Source organism: Lepidochelys kempii, chromosome 1 (genome assembly GCF_965140265.1).
Source record: "Lepidochelys kempii isolate rLepKem1 chromosome 1, rLepKem1.hap2, whole genome shotgun sequence".
Classification (NCBI taxonomy): Eukaryota; Metazoa; Chordata; order Testudines; family Cheloniidae; genus Lepidochelys; species Lepidochelys kempii.
The window spans coordinates 280,049,200-280,075,189 of record NC_133256.1 but is presented as its reverse complement, the minus strand read 5'-3'; the positions used below and the strand labels follow the sequence as shown (position 1 = coordinate 280,075,189).

Genomic DNA, 25,990 nt, shown 5'->3' with positions numbered 1-25,990 from the left:
TGGGGGGTAATAGAAGCCTATGTAAGAAAAAGACTCAATAATCGGGACTGTCCCTATAAAATCGGGTCATCTGGTGACCCTACCCATAATTTCACTCAACTGTGAAAATTTAAATAGATAAAAATTGAAAAAAAGCTTAAAAATAAACATGGATACACTCCGTCAAAATTATTTTTAAAAAATCAAATTCTGCCAAGCCTACATATATGCAGCTTGAATCAACATGCTGGAAATATTGATTTATGTTGTTGTTATTGAAGAAGAAAAGTTAGTGTCCTGCCATAATAATCAAAACCTCTCTTCACTCTTTAAGCTGGTAACCTACAGATTTAAGATGTAAAACTAAAATGTAAAAATTAAATACTCAGATATATGTTGTTTGGATTCACTCTGTATCAAAATTACCACAAGGTGGGGACAGATGTCATGTAATAAATAGCTGAGTTGAACTGAATGTGCTCAGCACACTAACAGATCTGCAGGTTGAAGGAATGCATTTAGTTGGGAGACAAGGTCATTCAGTATCAGGAAACAAATCCTTTTATTCCACTTTATTAATTGTACGATGCACTACTGATAATACACTTGGGCACACAAACAACTCTCTTTAAGGAACATTAAGGGTGTGATTTAAATTAAAGATTAAGAACCAAATTAAAGCTCTGAGTGCATCTGTAACGTATCTGGCGCTGATTACAATTTGTGATATATGTGTTATGAAGCAGTGACTTGAAGGCGCCTGTGGGTACTTGCTGTGTGTACAACACAACAAGCTATTGAGGAAATGCCAAAAAGTAATTTTTACTTTGTTTACTACTGTCTCTTCATTACACAAGCTTAATATTACTCCAAAGGAGATATGGTAAGGGAGGTTTTGTTTTGTGGGTTTTTTTTAAATCAATACTTTTTGTAAGTAAATGAACACAAGTTAAAACTGGTACCAGTTACCAGATACCAGATACCAGAATATCAGAATATCAGAGTTAACACACCAGAACATAGTGGAGTCATATATTGTTATACATAGTCTGCATATACTTTTAACACTTTTTAACAATGAAGCGCATGAAAACTGGGAATAAAGGCCACAATCCTCACGTGTAATCAAGGAGTACTCAGTGCATGTCCAGATGTGAGTGCAAAGGAGTCTTTGCTCACCTCCCATCCTGGGCCATCAGCCACTAGACTGGTCCCTGGAATAATTAAAGAAGCCTAAACCTTGCTATAATCGACACCAGCAATCCACAGCCCCTAGGCTCTGCTCCAGCAGCTGGGGCTCACCAGAAAATAATAGCGGCCCAACCGCAACCTCTGCACTGGTGGCTGGGAAGGAGGTGGCTCTACAGGAGTACCACAGTAGGCCCTGCTTGAAGGCTACTTCATGCCACTAAAAGGCTAGGATCTGTCTCAAAGCATTCCCAGTTTTGGGGGTGTATTTATGGGATAAGCTACCAGAAGAGATTAGAATGAGATAAACTCTGACCTATTTTAAAGACCACTGTAGACTCCATCTATTTGCTAAAGTTTTCTCACAGTAACTAAATCCTACAGAGTTTCCTGGAACTCGGGAAGGATAAAGAGCAGAATCTTCTGTGAAGTCCACTGTGGGCATAGGCATGCAGAGCTAATTCATCTGGGCAGGGCCTGCATATTATCGTGACAGGTGTTAGAAAAAATAAGATAGAGCATCTGTTTAAGATAGAGATAGCCTGATAGATGGCATCACTAGGATCTGGATTCTTGACCTTAACTAATACTGTATTTATGTTAGGAAGAAACAGATTTTGTGCATCTATGGTGCCTATTGTTATGATACAAGTGCAGTGTGGGTCAATACTGCTGTATTTTGTTTTTGTTGAAGAAAAATTAGGGCACCTCTCCCAGGATACTTACAAGCCTCTACTCCCTCTTATGAGCTGGTAACCTGCTTTCATTTAACAATGAAAGCAATCTTTGAGCTATAGAACTTATAGTGCAAGAAACAGAATTGTAAATAGCCCTGGTTTAACACTCAAAGGAGAAATGCTGCTAGTGTCCTTTCTCACTAACTATAATATTTAGATTCTTGGACCTTGGGCTCACGTTTCTACATAAAGCTTTAAGTGCAGTTTTGGTAACACATGAATAGTATTTCAAGTGGACATTTTGTAGTCGTGCCTCAGAAGTATCTGCCACTCTGAAATTGACACTGAATAATATGGACACGTCTAAGCATCCTTTCAGTAGCCCTCCTGGTATTCTGTGCAACAATACAAAATACACTAACTTGAAACATCATCTGAGCTAATACAATTATGCACAATAATTGAGAGACATACTTGGTGGTTTCAATGGGTTTAATCACCATTAACACTTTGTTTCTCTGATGCCACAGAGTAATGTTAACCAGCAAGTAGCACTCAACTACTCAGGCCCCCACACTTAGCAATGTGGGCTTAATTTAAAAGAGCTCATTCCCAATGCATGTGTTTTTCATACATCAGTCTGTTTTGCTTAAGAAGGCAGGCTGTTTGTTGGAAAATATGGTTAGTGTTTAAAATATGTTCAACTGTATTGATTATTACACAGAGGGCCTGATTCTCATTTATACTAAAGCCCCTTTGTCCTGCTCTGGCACTGCAAATGGGTTTTAGGACTAATCTATAAAAGGATTTAGTGGTCTACCTCATACTTTGGGACCTAAATCCCAAATTGAGATCCTCAAAAGCCCTGTTCAGCTGCCGCCTAACCCAGCATGTGCCCACATTCCCTAGACATAGGAGGGTGTGTCTACATAAACAATTTGTTCATGGTAAATTTGGGGCATGCATGAATCTATCCCAAATCAACCTGCCTTGGACTAAATGTCCATGTGGACCCTGCTGATGCACATTAACATTCATTAATGTGTTCTGATTTAGTCCCATTTCAGTGAGCACTAGGCAGGCTAGCGTGGAAAAGATACACACCTCAATTTGCCGAGAACTAAATGCTCACGTAGAGAAATCCTCAGTTTCTGCTGATGGGTATGCACACAGTTGCTAGAATCCTGATATCCAGTGCCTTGTTCACACCTAACCCTCAGCAAGATTAACAAACTAGGCATCCCCTACCTTGCCTGTGGGATCCAATCTGGTAGGACTCAGGTCACATTAGAGTATGTCAACCAGATTGGGACCCAGGCTGAAGCTGTCTTCTACCTTATAGCCCAGTGGTAAGAGCACTTCCCCAGGACGTCGGAAACCCACTGAGCTAGGGGGTACTCTGGGGTGAGTCTCCGTATCTCTCCTTTTGAAGCTGTTTCACTGTGAGTAAATAAATAATCCATTGGGCCAGAAAGAGAGTGAGACTGACCCTGTTGCACAGTGGGTAGGGCACTCCCTTGGGATGTGAGAGTCAGAACCCAGCCTCTGCGCCTGTCGTATTTATGCATCCGATGAAGTGAGCTGTAGCTCATGAAAGCTTTATGCTCAAATAAATTGGTTAGTCTCTAAGGGGCCACAAGTACTCCTTTTCTTTTTGCGAATACAGACTAACACGGCTGTTACTCTGAAACCTGTTTATAGACTCTAACAGCTTCAACAGGAAAGACTGAGAGAGCCCCCACCCTAGAAAATTCTATTGCCTGGGTGTTAGTGCACACACCCAGCCTGGGAGACACCCAAATTCAACTCCTCCTGAGTCACAGTAGAGCCTTGAAACCGGGTCTCCCACTTCCTAGGTGAATCCACTGGGCTACAGAGTATAAGGCCACTGATTCCCCTCCTTGTTTTTGGCAAAAAAGGGTTGAATTGATTTCGGTGCCTAACTCCAAGAGAGAGTTCAAGGCTCTGAATTCTGGGTGGAGGGAGGCGCTTCCCTCCAGCCTGGAAATAAGTGCCTAAATCTCTTTGAAGGGTGGAGCTTGGGCCACACCCCTCTCCTTGGCATTTCCTATTGGCTAGCTTAGGCAGTTCTCTGCTCACCTTGCTGGCTTTTGTGAATTCTGTTCTTAGGCATCTAACTCTCCCCGTGCATTGTATAGGAGGGAGTCTGGGTGTCTATCATAGGGCTGCGGATTCCACTGTGCAGCAGCGTGCTTGAAGTTAGGTATTGCAACACTAAACTTAAATCCCCTTTGTGGATCTAGCCATTAAAGTAAATAAGAATCAGATCCTAAATAACTGTCAGTGTTGTGCTGTTGCAGAACTAGCAACTGCTATCAAGTACTGTCAACAGTGAAACTTTCTGATATATTTTCTCCTGTCCTGGAAAATGCACTGTAATCAAACCTCTGTCATCAGTCTTAGCAAAGAAATATGGTGCCCAAAAGGTAGAATTAAATTAGACATTTCAGGGCAGTGGCCCAGAGACGTGTTGGTATATGTGCTAGACATTTTTTGCTTGTAGGAACAGAAACAATATTTCCCAGACCACTATCTCTAGTATAGGTTTTTCAACGTAAGTGTTGTATTTCTCAAAAACCAGAAAGGAAAATCTTTACTTTTGTTATCTTTCAAAATCCATCTTTTTCCCTTTCAGCGTCTCAATTCTGTGATTGGAGATGTTCGCTAATTTACTGACATCTGGGACATAGAGTCATAGAATATCAGGGTTGGAAGGGACCTCAGGAGGTCATCTAGTCCAACCCCCTGCTCACATCTGGACCAATCCCCAATTGAATCCCTACGTAACACATTTCAGTGTTTCACCACCCTCCTAGTGAAAAAGTTTTTCCTAATATCCAACCTAAACCTCCCCCACTGCAACTTGAGACCATTACTCCTTGTCCTGTCCTCTTCTACCACTGAGAATAGTCTAGAACCATACTCTTTGGAACCCCCTTTCAGGTAGTTGAAAGCAGCTATCAAATCCCCCCTCATTCTTCTCTTCTGCAGACTAAACAATCACAGTTCCCTCAGCCTCTCCTCATAAGTCATGTGTTCCAGACCCCTAATCATTTTTGTTGCCCTTTGCTGGACTCTCTCCAATTTATCCACATCCTTCTTGTAGTGCGGGGCCCAAAACTGGACACAGTACTCCAGATGAAGCCTCACCAATGTCGAATAGAGGGGAACGATCACGTCCCTCGATCTGCTGGCTATGCCTCTACTTATACATCCCAAAATGCCATTGGCCTTCTTGGCAACAAGGGCACACTGTTGACTCATATCCAGCTTCTCGTCCACTGTCACCCCTAGGTCCTTTTCTGCAGAACTACTGCCTAGCCATTCGGTCCCTAGTCTGTAGCGGTGCATTGGGTTCTTCCATCCTAAGTGCAGGACCCTGCACTTATCCTTGTTGAACCTCATCAGATTTCTTTTGACCCAATCCTCCAATTTGTCTAGGTCCCTCTGTATCCTATCCCTGCCCTCCAGCGTATCTACCACTCCTCCCAGTTTACTATCATCCGCAAATTTCTGAGAGTGCAATCCACACCATCCTCCAGATCATTTATGAAGATATTGAACAGAACAGGCCCCAGGACCGACCCTTGGGGCACTCCACTTGATACCGGCTGCCAACTAGACATGGAGCCATTGATCACTACCCATTGAGCCCGACAATCTAGCCAACTTTCTACCCACCTTATAGTGCATTCATCCAGCCCATACTTCTTTAACTTGCTGACAAGAATACTGTGGGAGACCGTGTCAAAAGCTTTGCTAAAGTCAAGAAACAATACATCCACTGCTTTCCCTTCATCCACAGAACCAATAATCTCATCATAGAAGGCGATTAGATTAGTCAGGCATGACCTTCCCTTGGTGAATCTATGCTGACTGTTCCTGATCACTTTCCTCTCGTGTAAGTGCTTCAGGATTGATTCCTTGAGGATCTGCTCCATGATCTTTCCAGGGACTGAGGTGAGGCTGACTGGCCTGTAGTTCCCAGGATCCTCCTTCTTCCCTTTTTTAAAGATTGGCACTACATTAGCCTTTTTCCAGTCATCGGGGACTTCCCCCGTTCGCCACGAGTTTTCAAAGATAATGGCCAATGGCTCTGCAATCACAGTCGCCAATTCCTTTAGCACTCTCAGATGCAACGCGTCCGGCCCCATGGACTTGTGCACGTCCAGCTTTTCTAAATAGTCCCTAACCACCTCTTTCTCCACAGAGGGCTGGCCATCTACTCCCCATGCTGTGATGCCCAGCGCAGCAGTCTGGGAGCTGACCTTGTTAGTGAAGACAGAGGCAAAAAAAGCATTGAGTACATTAGCTTTTTCCACATCCTCTGTCACTAGGTTGCCTCCCTCATTCAGTAAGGGGCCCACACTTTCCTTGGCTTTCTTCTTGTTGCCAACATACCTGAGGAAACCCTTCTTGTTACTCTTAACATCTCTTGCTAGCTGCAGCTCCAGGTGTGATTTGGCCCTCCTGATTTCATTCCTACATGCCCGAGCAATATTTTTATACTCTTCCCTGGTCAGTTGTCCAATCTTCCACTTCTTGTAAGCTTCTTTTTTATGTTTAAGATCCGCAAGGATTTCACCGTTAAGCCAAGCTGGTCGCCTGCCATATTTACTATTCTTTCGACACATCAGGCATCTGACATCTTCTGATCAGAATGCTTTCTTGATCTAATATTAAGATACGATTATAATCTTTTAATTATTAAGAGCTTTAGTTTCAGAAGTAAAGGAGTACTTGTGGCACCTTAGAGACTAACCAATTTATTTGAGCATGAGCTTTCGTGAGCTACAGCTCACTTCATCGGATGCATACCATGGAAACTGCAGCAGACTTTATATACACACAGAGAATATGAAACAATACCTCCTCCCACCCCACTGTCCTGCTGGTAATAGCTTATCTAAAGTGATCATCCAGTTGGGCCATTTCCAGCACAAATCCAGGTTTTCTCACCCTCCACCCCCCCACACAAATTCACTCTCCTGCTGGTGATAGCCCATCCAAAGTGACAACTTTTTACACAATGTGCATGATAATCAAGTTGGGCCATTTCCTGCACAAATCCAGGTTCTCTCACCCCCTCACCCCCCTCCCAAAAACCACACACACAAACTCACTATCCTGCTGGTAATAGCTCATCCAAAGTGACCACTCTCCCTACAATGTGCATGATAATCAAGGTGGGCCATTTCCAGCACAAATCCAGGTTTTCTCACCCCCCCACCCCCATACACACACAAACTCACTCTCCTGCTGGTAATAGCTCATCCAAACTGACCACTCTCCAAGTTTAAATCCAAGTTAAACCAGAACATCTTCTGGTTTAACTTGGATTTAAACTTGGAGAGTGGTCAGTTTGGATGAGCTATTACCAGTGGTCAGTTTGGATGAGCTATTACCAGCAGGAGAGTGAGTTTGTGTGTGTATGGGGGTGGGTTGTGCTGGAAATGGCCCACCTTAATTATCATGCACATTGTAGGGAGAATGGTCACTTTGGATGAGCTATTACCAGCAGGATAGTGAGTTTGTGTGTGTGGTTTTTGGGAGGGGGGTGAGGGGGTGAGAGAACCTGGATTTGTGCAGGAAATGGCCCAACTTGATTATCATGCACATTGTGTAGAGAGTTGTCACTTTGGATGGGCTATCACCAGCAGGAGAGTGAATTTGTGTGGGGGGGTGGAGGGTGAGAAAACCTGGATTTGTGCTGGAAATGGCCCAACTTGATGATCACTTTAGATAAGCTATTACCAGCAGGACAGTGGGGTGGGAGGAGGTATTGTTTCATATTCTCTGTGTGTATATAAAGTCTGCTGCAGTTTCCACGGTATGCATCCGATGAAGTGAGCTGTAGCTCACGAAAGCTCATGCTCAAATAAATTGGTTAGTCTCTAAGGTGCCACAAGTACTCCTTTTCTTTTTGCGAATACAGACTAACACGGCTGTTACTCTGAAAAAAGTTTCAGAAGTGAAAGTTACATGGTGCCTCCATGTTCTCCTCAGCTCTGAGAGATGGACACTCTAAAACAACATGACAGAGAAGCAAAAACATTATCGTTTTGCAAACCATATACTTAACTGTAGCCTTCTGTGTATAAACCAAGTTTAATATAAACTGCATTTTCTGTCCGTCTTTGAAATCTCAGTTGTATCTGTGCTTTTAAAGGCATAACTAATCAGAATATCATTTTAGAGCAGGGGGAAGAAAAATAATTCTGTCATTGCAAGATATATGATTCTTACTCTTTTTTTAAAAACAGATTCACCAAAAGGCCCTCACCCATCTGCAGGCATGAATGGAAATGTGCAGCATCCCACCAGCACTGGGCAGCAGCCGGTCTCTGCCATACCCTCTCCAAGTGCCAGCAAGCCTTGGCGCAGCAAATCCATGAATGTCAAACACACTGCCACCTCCACCATGCTGTCCGTGAAGCAGCCTAGTCCCGCCACGTCCCCAACTCCATCTTCAGACAGGCTCAAGCCACCCCTTTCTGAAGGAGCAAAACCCCCTTCATCTGGACAGAAATCCATGCTGGAAAAGTTCAAACTGGTTAATGCTAGGACTGCTTTAAGACCCCCCTTGTCATCAAGTTCAGGACCCAATGACAGCGGAAGAGAGGATGATACCTTTTCGGAGTGTGGCGAAATGGACGGCTTTAGCAGTGGGCTAAATAGTGGTGGCTCCACCAGTAGCAGTCCTAAAGCGTCGCCTAAGCTAACCCCTCCAAAAGCTGGAAGCAAAAATCTCAGCAATAAAAAGACTTTGCTACAGCCAAAGGACAAAGAGGAAAAGAACAGGGACAAAAATAAAGTTTGCACTGAGAAAACAGTAAAGGAAGAGAAGGATCAGGTCACTGAAACATCGACAAAGAAGAGCTCAAAAATTGCAAGCTTGATCCCAAAGGGGAACAAGACTACAGCAGCCAAGAAGGAAAGTTTAATACCCTCCTCTAGTGGGATACCAAAACCTGGATCAAAGGTACCAACAGCAAAGCAGAGTGCATCACCTGTTTGTGCAGGAAGTAAAGAGTCTGAAAAATTCAGGACTACAAAGGGCAACCAGTCTCAATCGACAATGAAATCACAAGCTAATGAGAGAGGCTCCACTTCCTGTAGTCTTGCTTCTTCTGAAGGAAAGGAATCTAGCCCAACTCTGACCCCTGGTTCTTCTGCAGCTCTTTCTGTTTCAATGGCTGCAAGCAGTGGACAAGTCACAGGAAATGGCATCGTCCAACTTCCTCAACAACAGCAATATAGTCACCCAAACACTGCCACAGTAGCTCCTTTCATTTATAGGTAAGGTCACTAAAACAGTTTTGTGTTATAATTTATAAGAAGTGTAACTGGAACTGATAGAATAATTCATAAAGAATCAAATGGCTAGTGGATTTTATCTGTTTGTTCCCAAGTTGTACACAAACATGATTTTCCTAAAATTTGTGCACTACTCAAAATTACTCTATGAATAGTTGCCATGGACATTTTTTGGTTTGTAGCTCATACATGGGCAGTTTGTTGTGAGTATTTGCCATTTGAAATTCAAGCTGTTTTGATTGGGTATGCAAGTCACATGATACATTTCTGGTTGATGAGCATAACTCTTAAAATCAGATTTCCAGTGTTGAATACTTTTGCTTAGATTTCAAAAGCTATTTTCTGCCAGTATTCTGCAATATTTGCTTAGAATTTGCTGTTTCCTAAATATTCTTAAAGTAAACTTTATTGGAATCATCACAGAAGATGACCCAAAGAGGCATTAGCGAGGGAAATAATTTAAAAATTCTTGCAAATATTCACCGAGGGCGAATTGGGTTAGCATGGGGCTAGATTGCAGCATCCTGATTCTACTCTACTGACCCCAGCATAACAATATTGCAGAAGGGCAGCTTTACATTAACCAGAAGTTATAATCTCTTATGTTAGTGTAAGCAGGGGAATAGTCCTGCTATTGTGGGGAACTTTCCTGGCTTCTGCACTACCCCGGTGAAGTGGGCTAGCGAAAGGATCTGAGTCCTTGCTCCCACTTTCTTTACCCAGTGACCTCCCTGCCCTTGAGGACTCCCCTTCCACTCTCCAGTCTGCCAGAGTCCTCGTAACCCCAACAAGACTGGGCCCAGGATTCCTGGGGGGCTCGACCCCCAACCCTGCTGCGGTCACCTAGGACAGGGGCTAGGGTGTCCCCACTCCAGGGTACTCTCTCTGCACTGGGCACTTTTCTGACCCACTGATCATTACATACAATTTAAAGCAAATGCAAGTTATTTAATCAACAATTAATTTTAAAAAGAATAAGGAAAAATGGGAAAGGTTAAAGGAAACACATCACCCCGCTCTGTGGCAGGGAACATCACAAACAGTGTCTCTGGAATGTCAGGGCAGTTCAGTCTGTTCCTTGTAAGTCCCAGGCCTCCTTCTCAGGCCCCGGCTGTGCTGTAGGGATGCTGCGGGTCAGATACTTGCTCTGGTGGTGGCCACACGCTCTCAGGCTCTAGGTGGCAGGGCCCTTCTTCCCAGCGTTGCCCCGGCCCTGTCGGGGTTACCAATCCCCCTCCGAGTCTGGCCTGCAGAGCATCCTGGCTGAGGCGTCTCCCTGTGCTGGGCCCACTGCCCAGGGTCCCCCTTGCTCTCCTCAGCTGCTCATGACACCCGGCTCTGGACAGCTCCAGCCCCACTCTGCCTCAGCATGGCTGCTGCTCTGCCTCCACCTCCCTGGGCTGCTTTTCTGGCCCCTCTGCCTCTGGTTGCTGCTGCTCTGCTCCCAGGACAGGTCTGCTCTGCAGACTGCTTCTGTGAATCTACTCCCAGCACTGACCTGCTTCGTGGGCTGCTTTTCTGGCCCCTCTGGCTCTGGTTGCTGCAACTCTGCACCCAGGGCAAGTCTGCTCTCTCTGGCCTGTGCCTCTGGCTTTGGGGCTGCAGCTCTGCTCCCAGGACAGGGTCTGCTCTCTCTGGGCTGCTTTTCTGGTCCCTCTGGATCTGGCCCAGCTCTGCTCCCTGGCTCAGCTTGGGCCCCTGCTTGCTCCTTAGCTCAGCCCCACTCTGTCTGACGCAGGCAAATCCAGCTCACATGGAGGACGGGACCCCCCCGGCCTCCTGACTCTCTGATTAGCCTGCCCGCCCTGTCATTCAGACTGACCTGGAGCACTGGCCTCTCCCCATTGTTCCTGGGGACTGGCTGTCACAGGGTCGTGATTCCCCATCGACCCCCCCTGTGAGTACTGGGAGCTAGCAACTAAAACCGCCCCACTGAATGTTAGTTAGTAAGGGGGCAACAGTCTCTTTACATTAGGTAGGATCTGGTGTAATGGATTGAAAAACAAGAGGTAAACTATGGCGGCTAGAGATTTTCATTTTACACAATAAGGAAGCTATAATAAGGGAAGCTACTATTATGGCTGGTTTCAGTAATAGTGATTGCAGTTTAATAAGGTTTCAAATGTCAGCTGTTGGAGGACTTTTAGATTCAGTTGGGGGTAAATTAAACATTTAAAAAAGGAAAATTTGATAAACTGAGAAATGTATTATTAAGTAGAATAGGCTGGCAGTTTTTGTTAGCAAGTGGAACTTGTAGATAAAAATTGGCTAAAGATTAAAGAGGTGCTGGAGTAGACACAGAGGGAGCATATATCATTATGTAAAACTAAACACGGCTTCAGAACCAATGCGGGTGAGTGATAAATTATTGAAGTTTATTGTGATTAAAAACAGAGCTCCAAAAATTATGAGGGGGAAAAAGCCATAGAGCGTAGTTTTTATTTATTTTAATATTCAATAGCTGGCCTCTTCAATTAAATATATAGTTGAGCATGTGTAAGAGAAATATTTAATGAATTGATGTGATTCTGAATAATTGAGTGGCCTGAAACAACTTCAGTGATATATGCAATTTACTATACTGAATATAAAATGGAATATATATATGAATATAAAGATATATGTGGACCCCATTCTGCCCTTAAATGCATATGAAACTAACATTTGCCACATGGTGATGCCATTTCATTGCATGTTGTTACAATATGGAAATATGTTATCTTTTTTTTATGCTGCATCAAAATGCAAAATACATTTGGACTATTAAAGGGGAGATTCAAGTGCATTTACCAATAGAATTTGGCTTTATGAGTAATCCCTAGAATGCCTCAACCAACTGTATTTGAAGTTAAATCTTGCTTGAAAACAATTCAAAAGCCCAAAATCTAATCTCACACCAGTGTTAAGAAGAATAACTCCACTGACTTGGCTGGAGTTACTTCAGTTGTACATCTGTGGAACTGAGAGCAGAATCTGTCCCACAGATCCTGTACTGAATGCAGATACACGCTAACTCTATTCCTTGCGGGTCTCAAGGTCTTCGAAATAGTAGACAATGATTTTATAGCAGAGTATAAATATAATCAGAGACAGAATATCCATATTTACAAACTCAGCATAATTATTCCTGGGGGGCATATGGTAAATAGTACTATATGTGAAGCCAGGTTGGTGTATTTGCATTTTCTCACTAGTAAACACAACTGTTTTCTTAGTTGGCCACCGCAATGTATGCACATAATTCTCAAGTATGCCTGTTAGCTGCTAAAATAACTCCAAAGAATAATGGGCTGATAAACAAAAATCACTGTCCAAAAGAACTGTTTTTTACACAGTGCTGTCAGCTGGAAAAAATGCCCAACTCCTGCAAATATACACTGCTGTCCTTGTAAAGTGATAGGCCCAGTGTAATTCAGCAGAAACCCAGCAAAATTCTATACGTAATCCTGCAAACTCCTATAAAATTGTACCAGCTACAACACAAGGGTCCAATCTGTATAGGCTCCCAGCAATGTACCATATGTAAAAAGTAAGTTATTACTTTAGCTGGGTTACTTGATGGTAACCTCTGAATATCAAATACTATACAATTACAGAGAATTTCTTTGGCCACAGTGACACTAATGTGGATTTAGGGATAGTAGAGTAGTAGTAGGGACTGTTGCAAAGGAGTTTCTTTGTGAGATGAGCATGTATTTTTCTTTCAACAAGGAGTATGATGGCATAGTAGTCATTATGTGTTGTAGGTAATGAGTCATAGTTGTTATTAGTGTGTTGTATCTAAAAGAGAATGTTCCATAAGCCATCTGAGGGGTAACCGTGTTAGTCTGTATCCACAAAAACAATGAGGAGTCCGGTGGCACCTTAAAGACTAACAAATGTATTTGGGCATAAGCTTTTGTGGGTAAAAAACCCACTTCTTCAGATGTTCCATTAGGATGCGCTGAAAGGATTTATTATGAGTGTCCTTAGTGCACAATTGCTATCTGATGTCATATTTATCCTCCTTAAACACCAGGGCAGGCAGATTCATCAGGGATCACCCCTTCTCTTCAAAGAAAAGAGACCATAGATTTGACTATGAGGGAATCTAAACTGATGTGACCTTAGTTCCTCCAGCCTCCTCAAAACATAACAACTTAGATTCAAACACAGTTATGAATGTGCAACTAACAATCCTATACACGTCGCCTCTGGACTTGGTCCACAGAGTCCAACTGATCTAAGGTACATCTGCACTGAAAGTGGGAGCATGCTTCCTAGCACAGATAGACAGATGTGCTAGGTCTGCTCCAATTAGCATGCTAAAAATAGCAGTGTAGCAAGGGGTAGCATGAGCAATGGCTCGGGTCAGCTGCCAGAATACAAACCGGACTGGATCACCTAGGTACGTACTTGGGCAACTAGCCTGAGCCATTCTCTATGCTACCCTCGAGTGTAGTTTACTTGCCAAAAGGCTTGATGAGAGGGATGTAGCAGGAAAAGTAATAGAAGGGTCTAGGTAGGTGTACAGTTAGTTAAAATAGTCCTGGTGCTAATTTAGCCTACAGCTTCTTACACACTGAGGGAACTACAAAACTAGTGTAAATTACACCATCACTGAAATTCAGTGAATTTGACCATGGAATTTTACTCACCTTCACACGGTGCTGCTAAGCGTTCAGATACAGAAGGGAGCAAAGTAGCACAATGGAGATACAGTTGCAGGGGAAAGGGAAGAAAGAGACAAGGCTGAAAAGGAAAGGCTTTTAATCTTGCCCCACAATGTCAGGGATTTTACATCATCATTGCTTATACTTTATACAGGTCATGAGAGGGATAGATTAATTTATATTGATTTGTAGTTATTGACTACATTTTATTGCCCCAAAATATTATGTACACAGTATCCCCTAAAAGTTTTAGAGTAGTGAGGATAATATTTTGCACTTACATATTATTTTCTCTTTCTGATCTGGGCTGTGTACACTGCCAATCTTCCACAGAAAGGAAAACCTAAATAAAAGCTTGAATAGTAACACAAATGACAAATCCACTCCATGGGCTAGTGTAAATTGTCCTTGTGTCAATGAAGTCAGTGAAGTCAAAGGCGCTGTGGCACTTTACACCAACTGAGGATATGTCCCATGTATTATCCACAATCAAAAATATATCTTTAAAAGGCAATCCTTGAATTACATTAAATGAAGAAATAATTAGGGCTGTTGAATAATTGCAGTTAACTCACACAATTAACTCAAATTAACTGTGATTTAAAAAATTAATCGCAATTAATCTAAACAATTAATTCTAAACAATAGAATAACTATTGAAATTTGTCAAATATTTTGGATGTTTTTCTACATTTTCAAATCGATCGATTTAAATTACATCACAGAATACAAAGTGTACAGTGCTCACTTCAAATATTTGTAATAAAAATTGTATAAACTGTAAAAATGATAAAAGAAATAGTATTTTTCAATTCACCTCATATAAGTACTGTAGTGCAATCTCTTTATCGTGAAAATGTAACTTACAAATGTAGATTTTTTTTGTTACATAACTGCACTCAAAAACAAAACAATGTACAACTTTAGAGCCTACAAGTCCACTCAGTCCTACTTCTTGTTCAGCCAATCACTAAGACAAACAAGTTTGTTTACATTTACAGGAGATACCACTGCCTACTTCTTATTTACAATGTCACCTGAAAGTGAGAACAGGCATTCACATGGCTCTTTTGTAGCCGGTGTTGCAAGATATTTATATGCCAGATATGCTAAACATTAGTATGCCCCTTCATGCTTCGGCCACCATTCCAGAGCACATGCTTCCATGCTGATGATGCTCCTTAAACAAATAATGCATTTGTTAAATTTGTGACTGTACTCCTCGGGGGAGAATTGCATGTCTCGTGCTCTGTTTTACCCGCATTCTGCCATGTATTTCATGTTAAAGCAGTCTCGGATGATGCTCATTTTAAGAACACTTTCACAGCAGATTTGATGAAACGCCAAGAAGGTAACAATCTGAGATTTCTAAAGATAGCTACAGCACTCAACCCAAGGTTTAAGAATCTGAAATGCCACCCAAAATCTGAGAGGGATGAGGTGTAGAGCATGCTTTCAGAAGTCTTAAAAGAGCAACACTCAGATGTGGAAACTACAGAACCCGAACCACCAAAAAAGAAAATCAACCTTCTGCTGGTGGCATCTGACTCAGATGATGAAAATGAACATGTGTCAGTCCACTCTGCTTTGCATTGTTATCAAGCAGAACCCATCATCAGCATGTCCTCTGGAATGGTGATTGAAGCATGAAGGGACATATGAATCTTTAGCGCATCTGGCACGTAAATATCTTGCAATGCCAGCTACAACAGTGCCATGCGAACTCCTGTTTTCTTTTCAGGTAACACTGTAAACAAGAAGTGGGCAGCATTATCTCCTGCAAATTGTAACCAAACTTGTTTGTCTGCGCAATTGGCTGAAGTAGGACTGAGTGGAGTTATAGGCTCTACAGTTTTACATTGTTTTATTTTTAAATGCAGTTATTTTTTGTACATAATTCTACATTTGTAAGTTCAACTTTCATGACAAAGAGATTGCACTACAGTACTTGTATTAGGTGAACTAAAATATACTATTTCTTTTGTTTTTTACAGTGCAAATATTTGGAATCAAAAATACATATAAAGTGAGCACTGTGCACTTTGTATTCTGTGTTTGACAGCCCTAGAAATAATTGAAATGTTTATAGTATTATTTAGCCTTATTTTATGAACTCGTACAATAATTACTGCAGAAGGATAGGTCCAGCTCCACAAAAGGACTTAGGTGCCCAACTTCCACTTTAAAAGCTTAAGTCCAAACTTTAGGTGCCATTGAGCTCCTCAAAAAACATGTTTAACTGCTGCCTAACTTTGGAGGTGCCTAAATCTCCCTGATGCCTAAATTTTTGCTGTAAAGTCCTTTAGGTGCCTTGGTTTCTACAACTAAACTTGTGCACAACACCTCAGTCTAGCTGCCCAGGGATGTATCTCATGACTGAGCCCTCGTGGGAGCCTTAGACCAGGGAGAAAGTGGTTCAGTTCCTTCCTTTGCCTAATGAGGGGAAATTATTTGAATGTGGATTTCCCACCTCTCAGATGAGTCCCCTAAGCACTGGACTATAGAATCATTCTTATTTTCTCTCAGGGCCAATGCAACAGCTTCAACAAGAGAGACCCCTATCAAAATCTATCATAGCCCAGTGGCACTTGCCTGAGAAATCAGAAGCCCATGTTCAAATCATTTCCCCTCACCAAGCAGAGGAGGGAATTGAACTGGCATCTCCCACATCCTGGGAGATTCCCTTGACCACTGGGTTAAAGGTTATAAGGGAGCTGCTGCTGCCTACAGCATTCTGGCCATTTTCTGTGGAGTTAAGGATGTGCCACTGCCATTCTTGCAAGCAATCACAACCTCAGGAGGAACCAAGAGCAAAAGGAGCAGTTTCTTAGCTTCTAACCCCTAGCCTCTTTAGCCAACACCAGACTCAAAAGCTCTCTCTCTAGTTTTTCCCAGGGTCACACTGTGCTTACAGGGCCCTGCTTTGCGTTCTTTGCCTCTCCCTCTCTCTGTCCTTCTCTGTTCTCAGTTTCCACTTATACATACATATATATAAATACACATACACACACCTCCACACACGCCCCTAATGGAACCCTCTGGTGCTAGTTTCTGGGCAGATTGTGTTAGGATTTGTTTTAGATGTTGCACCTTAACTGTCTCTTACAACTATCTTAAATGAAGGGCTTGTTCACACATCTGTTTAAATGAGGTTTTAACTCAACTTATTACAAGGTTTCATCCAGCTCATAACAATATGTGTGAAGTTAGAGTAATTGCTAAATGAAGGATTGTCTGGAAAACATTTACACCTCAGCATGCTGTCGGGAGTAAGATTTTCAATATTGGTTTAATTAATGAAACAGTTAACAGTTTACTAAAAACTGCTCCCTACTTCTCTTCCTGTTTGGTGGTTCAGACACTTTTATTACTAGACCACTGGTAAGGGTTTGCAGTTATATGGGACTTGTACTGCTAAGATAGGTGAAGTATGGGACATGGGTGCTAAGGTAGGATTGAACCTCCATAGGCACTGAGAAATGATTAATTAATGGCACTGGACTGTTAAGGAGATTTGTATCCTAGCTGTAGTATTTTGAGAAGAGTTTAGCTGCTCCCTTTAGTTACCGTGGAGGCTCTTTACAACTCAACATTTACCAATCAGCAGTGCTTGCCAATATCTCAGTGTCTCCTGTTTTAAAGATAAGAAACTACTGTGGTCACCAACTGTGGTAGTGAATGTTGAGTTTTCAGTTGCACCCATTGTCCCAGTAATTTATATATTGGTTATGAAATAGCTTAAGATAGATTGTGCTGCTAAACAAACAGCAAGTCATTTTTGTTGTTAATTGGCAACTCACAGAAACGCACGGAGTGATTTGTCTGAATCTGCCATTTACATTCCCTGTTGTGAGATGAAGATGGCAAATTACAAAGTCTTGCAATCATAGCTAGCATTATAACACTGCCCACTACATGCTTTATTTCCAACAAAAACACACTAAGGTATTTGAAACAGCTCCCTCCGTACACATCTTTACTTCATGAGGAGAGGCCAATGCTTTCAACAGAACATGGCAGGTAAAGAGAGAATAAGTGTAGGGAGAGTGGGGGAGGGGGAAGATTACAATAAACATTTTTGGCTTATTTCTCAGATAAAACTAAAGCCCAGTACTTCAGTTACCTGTTGTTTATTGCCTAATAATTATTCTTTTTAAATATATTTTTGTATAGTTGTGATGCTGACCTAGCCCTCAGATCAAATAATCAATAAAATGCACCCAAGACAGCTGTACCTCTGGGAGTTGTCAGAAAAATTTAAAAAAACATCATATGGAATCTTTCGGAATGTCAAGTAATAAAATGTTAGATGTCATCTGTGATTATCAAAAGGTGGATATTCCATTAAAAACAGGAAGTTATTGAATGTATTAAAGATATTAATTACTGTGTGCAGAGGTCCAAATTCTGCTCTTAGTTATTCTTGTACAGTTTAATTTAAACTAAATTTAGTGGGGTTTCACAGATGTAGTTGAGGGCACAAGTTGACACACGTTTTATTGAAGACCAATTGGAGGTAAAAATCATTTCCTATTGTCATGATTAAAACAGAAAGGAGATTTTCATGACAGTTGTTTAATTAGAACTAATTAACCTTCATTGCAAATGTTCAGCGCTAGAAGATAAGTCAGTGGTGGGGCTTTGCCTCACCTGCAATTCTATTTGCTTTCCTTGATCTCAACACAGATGTGCAAGAATTAAAAAAACAAAGAGGGATGGAGGAGTAATATTTAAGGTTAATGAGCAAGTTATTTAATTTTCTGTGTGCTAGCCTGCAGACGTTGGGTCAAATTAATCCCTGATGTAATTCTAGAGAAGTCACTGGAGTTACACCAGGTATTAGTATGATTCCATTGATTTTGCTCCCCTCAGTGCACTGGAAAAGACTTATCATTCGCAATGCAGATTGCACCAGTCTTCACTGCTGAAGATATTTATTAGCAACAAGTGAAACTAAAATGGTCCAATTAAGCATAGGAACATCTGGATGTTTGATCAGATCCTTATTCAAACTACCACACCCTGTAGGCATGGCCAGATTAAAGCAGTCCCAAACTCTAGACACACCCACATATGTGGCCCCCACAGCCATACCTTGATCCTCCCTTAATTTGAACCATAGTAGCAGGGTCCACCACTACAATAGCTGAGGAGCCCAATACCACTCCTGTTTGGACAGGCAGGGGCCTCCCTCTTCCCCTGTGCCTGGGCAAGCAGGGGTACATCCCAAAGAAGGATTCAGCCTCATCCACCGAGGCAGAGGATTCTGTATATGTGAGTGTGCCCACTGCCGTCACCCTAGCAGAGCCCTGATGGGGCATCAGAAGGAGGGCCCAATCACTGAGTTTCTACTGAGGTTGTGTCAGCAACGGCCCCCAGAGTTCCAGAGGCTTGGTGTGCTCTAGTGGTGGTGGGACCCAAGCATCTCCCCCCACACCCACACCCCTATGCCCACCCCCGGCTCCAGTGGCTGCTGTTCCTCTCTCTTCTGGAGCAGATACCTTCTTGGCCTCCCACTTCCAGAATAAATAGAAGGTTTCATGTACTCCACTGCAAGCTGAATTTAAAGTCTGCTGCAAGATTCTTGAGTTCTTCCATGGAAATTCTGCAGAAGCTTTCGATAGTCAAAACAACTGAGGTTTTATGTATTTCAATATGAAAATGCCAAATACAGCCAGTACAGCGATTTCTGTGTTGTTTATTTTGGTAGCAAACCCAAATTGTTTTACATTGCCCTCACACTTCCAGTTTTGAGTCAGATAAATGGGGCAGATATTTCATGCCTCCCGAGCTATTGTTTCTGGCTGTCTGCAAACACAAGAAGACACCACTGAATCATTTACATTTGGTTCATATTTTGAAGTTATTCTTTGCAACAATGAAGACTAGAAATATAATTACATTTTTAAATTATAGCTTGGATTATGATGTCATCATGTGGCTCCAAGAGGTAAGTCCTTGGCATGTGCCTAGTTTTCAATCAACCTTGCCTGTGAGGTCTGCAAATTTGGTGTAGAAATCTTGCAAGTGTTTTTTCTCACAGTATTTCACTACTTCCACTCCTGGTCCCAGCTGGAATCAAGTTTTTGAAGAGCAAAGAAAATAGAGGGGGACAAGGTTCTATAAATGAAATGTGTCATATTGCTAAAAACGTTTGGGTTGAGCTTGGGCAAGAGAATGCTTAGGATGGTTCTCATTTTATTGACACAAAATTGCCCATCAGGTAGGAGCCTTTTTACCTCTTCCTACCCCAGTTATGACCATACAGTCTTTACTGCTGAGTGAGATTCCTCATTGTCACTCTGCTACTTAGGACGCAATTCTGAAAGACCTTGAGCGTAAAACTACCAGGGATGTGAGTGTGTTGTACCAATAAAATAAAAACCAGCAGGATCTTATTAAAGGGAAAAAGGCAAAATACCACATTTATTGTGAATACAGAAAGAATCATAGTAAGCAGTTAGTTATAGCTATAACATTCCATTCAATCTCATATTTATTCACACATTCATTCATACAAACACACACACACACACATACACACCCACACACACAGGTTCTGCAAGGTTGTTATCATAGTTACCAGCCTTAGAGTTGCTCATGCCAAGCCACTGGCCAGGTGGCCTGGACATGAGGAGGGAGCAGGGCCTTGTCAGATGCTCATCTGATGCTCCTGGAAGTTGGTTTGCAGAATCAGACCCCAAAGTTCTCACTTTTTAGAGTCTATTTTTATAGGAATTTCTTCCTATGCCAGTCTATGGGAATTGCTTCATCATGCTGTTGCTGAATCAATCAGCAGATAGCACATTCCTGACGGCTCCAAGATGTTATCTTGTTCTTTGGTTCTCCCATTCTTGAGGCTGTTGGGTGGATTCCAGTCTGCCCTCCGGGGGGGTCCTCTGGTTATTTCCACTTGACGCCTTCTTCAGCCGATGGACACTGGATTCTTAGGCTGGCACCTCCCTGATCATTCAGTTATTATCCACACCAAGCATCCATCCACATACATCCTCTATCTCTATTTTAATCACAATTGTTAATACAACAAAAGGGCGGGGAGTCTCTGTGTGTTGTTTCTGTTGTTAGAGTATTGTTTTGAGTCTCTCTCTCTGTGAACTGCTTTGAGAACAGACTCTGTCTTAGAATGTACTAAGACAATTAGCAGCTTGCAAGTTTCACACATAGAGGGAGAGAAAGAGTACCAAAAACCAAGAGACCTCTTAATTAGTAATACCCTGGAATTTAAACTCTGGGGAATCAAACTCATTTGTGATTTTAATTCAGAACTTCTTTAATATGATCCAACAAGTGGGAATGCCGTGCTTGCAGCCCATGGATTCCTTGTAGTATTAATTAATTAAATAATTAGTGTGTCACAGGAAATAACACCCAAGAATCAAAACCAGTTCATATGATGGCAGTTAGACATTTGCTTCTTCACCATTCCCCAAAAATACAAAAACTGGCTATAAAAACTATGCATGTTGCAAGCTATCATTTGTGTTTATATTTCTGTTTAATACAGTTTTGAGTACCATAAAGAGGTAAGAATTCTACTGAAACAGATGTGTTTGGTTCTTTGTATATTGAGATCTGCTCCCTCATTCACTTAAATGAGTTGCTGAATAAATCCATTAAATACACAACTTTGAAGTAAATGTAGGAAAATAATTAACAGGTTGCTATTTCATAAAAGAAATTTCTTTTAAAATTAATCCTCAAATTCATCCAGTATTTTTATCAGTTACTCCTATGAACGGCATCTGTGCTGGGGACACCCCAAAGGGCATCTTGTGCTTCCCACAATATGTTATGGAAATGGGAATTTTAGGAGTCTAGATGTAATTTTAAGCTTTCAAAATTGGAAAATATATATAAAAAAGGATTTAGCAGGCCCTTATCAGAAACCAGAGGCAATTAGTGTTTTGGCATGTAATTTATGATTATCAGCACAGGATGTAAGGATGGCAAAACTGAACTCTAAATTAAGATTTTTAGAGGGAGTTGTGTGTCTTGTTGCACCCTGTTCACACCATTCCGTTTTTGTGTTCTTTTTCCACTCATGTACAAACACAGTGATGACCATTAAAAATCATCATTTACCAACAGTTTCCCCATCCTGCTTTCTGAGACATTGCAGATTTTTCCTAAGAAGAGATAACTATTGTACGAACCCTTGGGAAATGTTGACTGCGTAATAGTTTACCCCTGTTTAATGACAAATAAAGGTATCCAGTACTGTACTGCATAGTGTAACAATGTATTTTATTACATTTTAATAGTTACATATATTTAGTTCACATATGTTCTCAAGAATACTGGTCATTTGTTAGCAATCTAATAGAAATGTATAATTTTTACCTGTATCTCAGAATTTCCCAAGAGTTGGGTGGTCACATGACTAACATCATGAAGTAACATCATGAAGAGGAGCCAAACTGCACATAACTTTGAACATTTGGGGATAGATTTTGATTTTGGATAGCCCTAAGCAAGGGATTATGTGTAAACTGTACTGCTCCAGGGATGCCCCAGGGGATAGACACATGCCTACAATTCATCCATTTTTTCCCCCTTTGCTCCCAGGGATAATTTACTGCTGGCCTTTACCAGCAGTAATTTACTATGCTTCATACAAAAAGAAAAGGAGTACTTGTGGCACCTTAGAGACTAACCAATTTATTTGAGCATAAGCTTTCGTGAGCTACAGCTCACTTCATCGGATGCATACTGTGGAAAGTGTAGAAGATCTTTTATACACACAAAGCATGAAAAAATACCTCCCCCCACGCCACTCTCCTGCTGGTAATAGCTTACCTAAAGTGACCACTCTCCTTACAATGTGTATGATAATCAAGGTGGGCCATTTCCAGCACAAATCCAGGGTTTAACAAGAACTTCGGGGTGGGGGGGAGTGGTTAGGAAAAAACAAGGGGAAATAGGTTACCTTGCATAATGACTTAGCCACTCCCAGTCTCTAGTCAAGCCTAAGTTAATTGTATCCAATTAGCAAATGAATTCCAATTCAACAGTCTCTCACTGGAGTCTGGTTTTGAAGTTTTTTTGTTGTAATATCGCAACTTTCATGTCTGTAATCGCGTGACCAGAGAGATTGAAGTGTTCTCCGACTGGTTTATGAATGTTATAATTCTTGACATCTGATTTGTGTCCATTTATTCTTTTACGTAGAGACTGTCCAGTTTGACCAATGTATATGGCAGAGGGGCATTGCTGGCACATGATGGCATATATCACATTGGTGGATGTGCAGGTGTGGTGTCCACTTCCTGGACACTACAGGGCTAATAAACAATGGTCACATAAACACCACCCTATACCGGAAACCTACTGACCGCTATTCCTACCTACATGCCTCCAGCTTTCACCCTGACCACACCACACGATCCATCGTCTACAGCCAAGCTCTGCGATACAACCGCATTTGCTCCAACCCCTCAGACAGAGACAAACACCTACAAGATCTCTATCAAGCATTCTTACAACTACAATACCCACCTGCGGAAGTGAAGAAACAGATTGATAGAGCCAGAAGAGTTCCCAGAAGTCACCTACTACAGGCCTAACAAAGAAAATAACAGAACACCACTAGCCATCACCTTCAGCCCCCAACTAAAACCCCTCCAACGCATTATTAAGGATCTACAACCTATCCTGAAGGATGACCCAACACTCTCTCAAATCCTGGGAGACAGGCCAGCCCTTGCCTACAGACAGCCCCCCCAACCTGAAGCAAATACTCACCAGCAACCACATACCACACAACAGAACCACTAACCCAGGAACCTACCCTTGCAACAAAGCCCGTTGCCAACTGTGCCCACATATCTATTCAGGGGACACCATCACAGGGCCTAATAACATCAGCCACAATATCAGAGGCTCGTTCACCTGCACATCCACCAATGTGATATATGCCATCATGTGCCAGCAATGCCCCTCTGCCATTTACATTGGTCAAACTGGACAGTCTCTACGTAAAAGAATAAATGGACACAAATGAGATGTCAAGAATTATAACATTCATAAACCAGTCGGAGAACACTTCAGTCTCTCTGGTCACGCGATTACAAACATGAAAGTTGCGATATTACAACAAAAAAACTTCAAAACCAGACTCCAGCGAGAGACTGTTGAATTGGAATTCATTTGCAAATTGGATACAATTAACTTAGGCTTGACTAGAGACTGGGAGTGGCTAAGTCATTATGCAAGGTAACCTATTTCCCCTTGTTTTTTCCTAACTCCCCCGCCCCTCCCCCAGACATTCTTATTAAACCCTGGATTTGTGCTGGAAATGGCCCACCTTGATTATCATACACATTGTAAGGAGAGTGGTCACTTTAGATAAGCTATTACCAGCAGGAGAGTGGGTTTGTGTGGGGGGTGGGGTGGGGTGAGAAAACCTGGATTTGTGCTGGAAATGGCCCACCTTGATTATCATACACATTGTAAGGAGAGTGGTCACTTTAGGTAAGCTATTGCCAGCAGGAGAGTGGGGTGGGGGGGGGGATTTTTTCATGCTTTGTGTGTATAAAAGATCTTCTACACTTTCCACAGTATGCATCCGATGAAGTGAGCTGTAGCTCACGAAAGCTTATGCTCAAATAAATTGGTTAGTCTCTAAGGTGCCACAAGTACTCCTTTTCTTTTTGAGAAAAAACAGACTAACACGGCTGTTACTCTGAAACCTGTCATTATGCTTCATACCCCTCACATATACATAGATGCTGGCTTAGCCATTCTGGCCATTGAGTTGGGGGTTAGACTGTTACCTGCCTGAATATTGCCTACCTGTGTCAGGGAAAGATTAAGCAAACAAGGGCCCCTGCTTATTCCCTGACTCAAGTCTGGGTTGTTTATGTAGGGATGTAAAGTCCTTACTCCCTTGGTGAAATGTGTCGTTTAAGACAGAATGTAGCACCATGCAATGAGGGTAGAATGTGGCATTCATGATATTTTCACTGTATGCCTTTTGTTGAGATGAATACAGTGCAAAAAGATGTCAGTTATGCCCTGAATTAACATTTACCATTGCTGTGTGTATAACAGACATCTGTTATAATGAGTCTTCTTGGTTGATTTCAGAACACACTCAGAAAATGACAGTACCTCTTTACCACCTGCTGACTCCTGCACCAGTCCTACTAAAATGGATTTATCATACAGTAAGACTGCCAAACAGTGCCTAGAGGAGATATCTGGTGAGTAGCATGTGGGAAAAACCTCAGTATAGGAATGTATATTTCTTTGTTTACATAGCTCTCCTACTAATAGCTTAGCAATGGTTTAAAATAATACCTTTGACCTCTACTCATTATATTAAATATGCAGAGAAAGTGGATCACACGCTGTTAGCACTTCAACTGCAAATTCTTTTATCTAAGATGTCTCACTTAGAATATCCTCTTCATCATTTTGCAGAAACTGGAGTGTTCATAAATTAGGATTTCAAGACATTATTATTACTGAATGCTCTGTGAGGAACCTTGAGAAGCCTATCTCATAATGTGTGACACTGGGAGAATAAGATCAAATCAAAATGTCAGAAGCTGAAGTGTTAATAACAGAACATTTTTATTTCTGTAAGTCAATCTAGATTCAAAAAAGGGAGTAACTGAACAAATCCTTACAGCTGTGCTAGCCTGTGGCCCACTCAGCAAGGTTCTGTCTTGGGGTTCCCTCTAGATATGGGTTGAAATCCTTACTAAATTCAATTGTATTTTTTTTGTGACTACGGGTCAGATCATCAGCTGTTGTACATTGGCATAGTCCTTAGATGTCAATGGAACCATGACAATTTACATCAGCTACGGCCATTTCCGGTCATAAATCTAGCTGTCAATGGGCACCAAACAAAGTGCGCCACAGCTGAGTTTCTCATTAGGATTGAATTGCATAGAAGAGCTGCGTACTTTTAAAGGGCTTGTTTGTCTGAACTGTGGTTTCCTTTTTTTACTCTGTACCATGACTTTCAAGCTCACTTTTATGAGCATAAAGGGTGAAATGTTCTGGAGGATGGCATGGATTGTACCCTCAGCAACTTTGCAGATGACACTTAACTGGGAGGAGTGGTAGATACGCTGGAGGGTAGGAATAGGATACAGAGGGACCTAAATAAATTAGAGCAGTGTTTCC

The 25,990-nt window shown here is 41.8% G+C and overlaps 1 protein-coding gene and 1 long non-coding RNA gene across 5 annotated transcripts in view; one reads left to right on the top strand and one right to left on the bottom strand.

Moving 5' to 3' along the window:
- The window catches only part of NAV3 (neuron navigator 3), a 415,305-nt gene that overhangs the window by 173,096 nt on the left and 216,219 nt on the right, over window positions 1–25,990 (top strand). For all 4 annotated transcript variants that reach the window (XM_073327696.1, XM_073327697.1, XM_073327695.1 and 1 more), the window contains exons 8-9: window positions 8,129–9,164; window positions 24,941–25,056. In XM_073327696.1, coding sequence (XP_073183797.1) covers window positions 8,129–9,164; window positions 24,941–25,056 — 1,152 coding nt within the window. The remainder of the gene's footprint in view (window positions 1–8,128; window positions 9,165–24,940; window positions 25,057–25,990) is intronic.
- Window positions 1–25,990, bottom strand: part of LOC140905080 (uncharacterized) — a 38,468-nt gene that overhangs the window by 5,380 nt on the left and 7,098 nt on the right. The window lies entirely within an intron of this gene.